This window comes from Aristolochia californica, unplaced genomic scaffold (assembly GCF_029961685.1).
Source record: "Aristolochia californica isolate CCGP_79_NKW_82.1479 unplaced genomic scaffold, dmAriCali1.0.hap1 SCAF_13, whole genome shotgun sequence".
Lineage (NCBI taxonomy): Eukaryota > Viridiplantae > Streptophyta > Magnoliopsida > Piperales > Aristolochiaceae > Aristolochia > Aristolochia californica.
In genome coordinates this window covers 9,396,629-9,402,179 of record NW_027181804.1, presented here as the reverse complement: position 1 = coordinate 9,402,179, position 5,551 = coordinate 9,396,629, and the positions used below count along the sequence as shown (strand labels likewise).

The window sequence follows — 5,551 nt, the reverse complement described above, 5'->3', positions numbered from 1 at the left end:
TTCTTAATCAATTTACTCGTGCACTCCCTCACATAGATTGGACACAATAACATCATTCGCTCACAAATTAAGACAAAAACATAAGGTGAGTAGAAGTGGTCCTTTAAAGCTCTACTTGAATATATTTGCATTGTATCATCACCATCATAACCTTGTCCTAACCGTGCCAAACATGGCCAGCGAAAACTTTATCTTGTAGTACGATCGAGGGAAGAAGACGAAATATTCCTTAGGGTCCACTCTCTTAGGCTGCTACGAAATAATTGGACACAAATAGAGAAAATAATGAATACTTAGCTAGGGGAAAATCTCACTTCAAGGGATCAAAATAAAATGAATGCATATAAGTAAAGCCTGCAAGATTCCAGTTTGATGTACATTTTTGCTCTTTCCTTAAAGCTGAGCTTAGGGTTTGGTAACACTAACATAACAGAAAACTTCTTAAAGAAGAAGACATGAGTTACTGCTTGCAAAAAAGGGTTTTTTTTTTTTCTTTTCATAAATCCTGAACTCTTGACCTGCTGGATGGTACTGAAAATTCTTTTTTCTATTTGTTGGAGAGCTATAAAGTGACCACGTGAGCATGCAAGGAGATGATGAACAGAGGAGAACCCCTCGAGCCTTTTGCAAAATTCAACTGTTAATAAAAAGGACTGGATACAATTACCAAGGATCTTTCTCACGGCGAGACCTGTAAAAATTGATTAGATTTCATATCCTATATTTACGTAGAATATATTATGCTTTTGCCTGAGCAGAAGCCACTTTCGCAGCTCCAATGGGGGTATTTTTTTTTTTTTTTTTTTTTTTTCTGCTTTCTGTCTGCTTCGTCTCCTTTGTCTTTCTTTCTTGCTTTCCTCGCTTTTCTTTTCTTTCTTTCTCTGATTTTCAAGTGGGTACCGGATTCCATCACATTCCCAAAGGGAATGATTTGAAAACGAGTACCTGATTTCAATGCGACCTGCCCAAGGTGAACTCCAGATTGGGCTTTGATGCCTTTGCATCTGACGTTATATCGCATCTTGACCATTTCGGCTCCGTCTCGTTCTGGAACAGCAAAAGAATAAATCGATGAGGCTTTTCATCAAACAGATGTTGGGCTCCAAGTCAAGCAAGAAGAAATATTTCGAGACCCTGTAGGAGAATATCATATGTATATTTGATTAACCTTTTTCCAGCTAAGAACTTTAAAACTTCTCGTCTTTTCAACTCCGTCCCATTCTGTCACGGAAAACCCACAAAGGGTCATCCGCCGAAATTCATATCTGGACCTCATTTCAGTCGTTTCGACCAAGGGAATAATATCAACAATGTGTTTTTGACGAAGTGGGTACCTCAAAAGAAGGTCTGCTGCTTCCCCTGGAATCCCTGGTTTTGTCATGGAACCAAGCTTCTTCCCGACTGCAAAACAGCACAGAGAATATTGCTATCAGTGGAAGTCCTTGCACGAACAAAAGCAAACCCAGAAAAGAAAGCCATCTTTTTACTATTAGCTTGTAGTAAGCTGTTAGCTTTTGCAATTATGCTGATTGAAAATAAAGTCGAGCACCATGTGATTGCCCATTAGCTATAAGAAGAAACAACAAGGAAGCTTCGGCGAGTGGTTGCTTTAGCGCCAAGGTTTCAAAACTTCGGGTCCCATCTGCTCCTCATAGACAGCCCACAATATCTCAAAGAAGGAAGCTCTAAGTTTCAGAAAGATTTTACAGGGGATCTTTGTGTCTGGGACTGGGAGAATAACGGGGGTGTGCTTGTTGTTGTCCAGACTAAATCAGTCTTTTTAAAATTTTTAAAGAGATTACCGTGTCTTTCATGGGGCATCCAATTGGATCCTGAGCAGAAGAACAAAGCTGTGTCGCCTATCTCACTGCTTTTTGTGCTCACTTGCATGCACTCTTGTGGGTAGGGAGAAAAGGGATTGCATCCTCAAAGGAATCTGATAAGTTTTGTGCGTCTGGTATTCTCCTTATGTACTACTGTTCATGTAGGGATCTTTTTGTGTCTTCCTCTAAGTCCTCTATATATAGAAGGATCTGAAGGTCACTGTGTCTTTTCCTTTCAATTCATTCAGCAATTTCTCTTTCTTTCTTTTTTTTTCCTTCTGAGTCATGTCTGAGATGGCCCAGAAAAACTTTGAGAAGGGTTATTCTGCTCTGGATTCATCCCTTCACCCAGAAAATTTTCTTCCCGTACAGGCGAAAGTAACAGATAACCCTTGTTGATCAGTTATCTGAGTAAGTGTAGAACTGATTAAGGTTTCGTTTAGAAAACAGAAGTTTTTAATTTTTTCTTTCGATTCATGAAAATGAAGAGTCACTGAAATCAACTGTAGAGTTTTTAGTTGCAAATGCCAAAATAAAAATTCGAACGAGAGAGAAAGAATACAAGACAACAGGAGAATCACGAGATGAAATAGGTAAATCACGATTATATTTCCTCCGATTTAGTGAGATCAAAACTGACGTTTCATATTTTTCACCAATTACAGCTTGAAAAGCAGGAGAGATTAAGACAAACGAAACAGATATTCAGCAACCCAAAAAAAAAAAAGGAGACAAGAAACGCAGAAAAAGAAATCCTCTAATGACGATCTCAGAAAGAAAATAAAACCGTTTCCGCCATCGTATATGCATCATCAGCTCGTTTACACCCCCCAAAAAAAAAAAAAGCCAATCTATATATTCGTAGGAGAAAACGGATATCACCTGGACGAGTTGCTCCAGAGGCTACAATAATCGGTGCCAGTACCAGTCCTTCCCTGCAGGACCGTCAGCTCAGAGTCGCGTGTGTTACTAATGTCCGGCAGAAGGTCGTCGGAAACTTCACCGGCGGACCCATTTTCAAATCCGTCCGATTGTCCTGAAGACGAAAGCACGTTAGATTCGCCTTCGTTCTTTTTTTTTTTCCATACTTTTGCCTAGTCTTCAATCTTCATTTCACGGATAGCAGCAGCAATACAGTCTACAGAAACATTTTCTGCGAAAGAAAAAGAAAATCTGAACGACGATAGACATTGACGTACCTGAAGACCCCGGTGCGGGCCGATCAGTCGTCTTAACAGTCCGGTACATCTGCCATGGTACGAACAAAAATATTTGAAATTGGAGACCAGTAAAAATGTAAAAAATGCTTCTAGGGTCTTTGACTCGATCCTCTCCTCATTAAATATTATTAATATATACTGTAGTACTAAGCGTTGAATTGGGCACCCTTCTGTGTTTTCTTTAATAAAATACGAATGAATATATAGTTCTATACATGCATGAGCTTATATAACCATGGCTTAGTGCTGGACTGCAGCGGAGAAAGAACAAAAAAATCATTGTAGAATGATGGGTTTTTGTACTTTTTTTTTGTTATTTCTGTAAAAAGGAGAAAAATGGTCTGCTTCTTCAGAGACTGTCAAACAAAATAAAAAATAAAAAATCGGGTTGCAGGAAACTAATTGGCAGCGATTCAGAAACGAGGCAAACTCAGCCTTGACTCGCTTAGTCTCTGGGTTCATAAAATGTCTGATCTGATCTTCTTTCTGTTTCCAGTTTCTTCTGTTAGTAGGTTTTTCTGCTTCTGAATAAAAAGCTGAAGATTAACTTGCTTAACCTTCAGACGTGTGGAAAAGAGAAAGAAGGAAAAAATTAGAGACTAATGGATGGGAGACGAAGACCCTTTGGGAGCGATGGAATTTTCAGTGTCGTGACAATTTTTCCTGTAATGTGGACCTGAAAACGCCAATGCACTTACACCAAGAAGAAACTATAGCTTGTTAGAGAAGCAGCAAACTGACAATACTCAAAAAAGGAAATGAAGATACAGAAGGATTTGAAGTTTGAACATCTAGCTTTTTTTTTTTCTGAACGAATTATTCTGATTAAATAGAAATCTTGTTTCTCTGGAAGAAAAAAATGGGTATTCTGTTAGAAATTTTTTCCGTAAGATGTTTCACCTGCAGATGAGATTTCACATGCGCCAAGGTGAGATCTTTGACATCCATGAGCTCAAGAACTGACTTAGGTGTAGCCCCTGAAATCGTTTAACACAGCAGAAACATAACCCCTCAGTACCATTCAGCTACCATTAAGCTGAAGTTGAGAAGGTAAGAAAATTGATCAGAAAGAAATCAAGCTAGAGAGCATACTTTCATGGCCACCCAGCAGCTCAACAGCATGAACAAAGCGCGCATGGAGGGTCGTAGTCCATCGCATTCGCGGAGCTCGCATGCTTCTCTTCGGAGGGAACCTCGACAAGAACCTTGATCTCATCATTGCCTGAGACGGGAAAGAAGTGGAAGAAGTAGTTGTGGTGGAAGAAGAAGAGGAATCGCATGTCTGCCGTTGCACAAACGGAAAGGACGGAGGGTTGTGATACACGGGGATTCCTCTGATAGGTCTCAGGTAACCCAGCTCGTGATGATGGCCCCCCCCGTACTGCTGCTGCTGGGGATGATACAGCTGATGCCCATGAAAATGAGGACGGTGGCTCAGATTCTGTTGCAGATGATGATGGAGGCTGCCGGGGTTGCCGATGGATTCAGAGAGCCTCGGATTCGCCAATGATAGCTCGAATCTCGCATCGGGTTTCCCTGCTGACGGGATCGCACTATTGGTGTCCAGAGCTCTTCTCCAAAACCCTAAATCCATCTCCTCGTCCGCCTTCCTCCACCCCGACGAGGGTTTACTGTTCGGAGGACTGATTTGAAGAGATAAATCCATTCACCAGACGAACAGTAATAGCAATCTGTAAAAACCCTTCCTTCTTCTTGTGTACTACTCTTTCTCCCTTCCGACTATTTCCTCCTTGCTGCAGTCACTGATGATGATATCTTGGAGCTACCTTTTCCAAACAGGCTGTCCAACTAACAGTTTTAGGCAAGAGGAAACTGAGATTTCAGGTAAGCCATCCGAGTTTTCTCTTTCCTATCTCCAACCAGTTTGGCTGAATTTGAGGGAGTTGGACAGAACAGCAAGAGAGAGGAAGAAGAAGACTTGGGAGATGAGTGGAGGTAATGACAAAGGGCGATGTCTTCCCTCTTTGCTTGTTTGTGTGAAGTATGTGCTCGAAAATGACACTTACAGAGGCTTACAGCAGCAGCAAAAGCAAAAAAAAGAGAAGAAAGAAAAGGCCTCCAGGGCTTCTTGCCTTTTGTGGACGTGGGAAAAAGAAAGGAAAAATCAACTCACACGATTGACGATTTTTTCCTTCACGGGAAAAAGGAAAAAAGGAATTTTTTTTCTCTCTCTCTTTTTCTCTTTATTTCTCCTGGAAATTTGAAAGAAAAAGTTTCTGAGTGTGCTTTTTCCTACTCACCCCGGACTTTAACTTGATTAAGCCGTAAATATCCGTTTTAGGCGTCATTAGAGGAATGAAATCGCGATCAGTAAACCCTAATTTTTCTTTTGTGTTTTTGTCGTCTGGAATGTGAAGAAAATGGACCTTGGAGTGCCCATCTGGGATTGGTGTCCACAGTTCATTTTGTGTCCTGACATTGACAAATGTCCGTCACCTATTTGGGGCCCATTGGTTTTGTGGGCCCGTTTCATGGTTGAGTTGATAA

The 5,551-nt window shown here is 40.8% G+C and overlaps 1 protein-coding gene across 1 annotated transcript; it reads right to left on the bottom strand.

Annotated features, from left to right (window-relative positions):
• Positions 1-323: 323 nt before the first annotated feature.
• On the bottom strand, positions 324-5,069 carry LOC137948012 (probable transcription factor KAN2). The gene is made up of 6 exons (XM_068793911.1): positions 4,136-5,069; positions 3,944-4,020; positions 3,023-3,071; positions 2,706-2,859; positions 1,335-1,401; positions 324-1,047 (listed from the first exon to the last, which is right to left on the bottom strand). The coding sequence occupies exons 1-6, from the start codon at positions 4,707-4,709 to the stop codon at positions 952-954; spliced, it is 1,017 nt and encodes a 338-aa protein (XP_068650012.1). The 5' UTR covers positions 4,710-5,069; the 3' UTR covers positions 324-951.
• Positions 5,070-5,551: the final 482 nt, after the last annotated feature.

Coding starts and splice junctions, on each gene's coding strand:
- LOC137948012 (XM_068793911.1), bottom strand. CDS start 4,709: ATGGATTTATCTCTTCAAATCAGTCCTCCGAACAGTAAACCCTCGTCG. Junction 3,072..3,943: donor ATGTGAAATCTCATCTGCAG/GTGAAACATCTT, acceptor GTACCATGGCAG/ATGTACCGGACTGTTAAGAC. Junction 2,860..3,022: donor GCCCGCACCGGGGTCTTCAG/GTACGTCAATGT, acceptor TTTCGTCTTCAG/GACAATCGGACGGATTTGAA.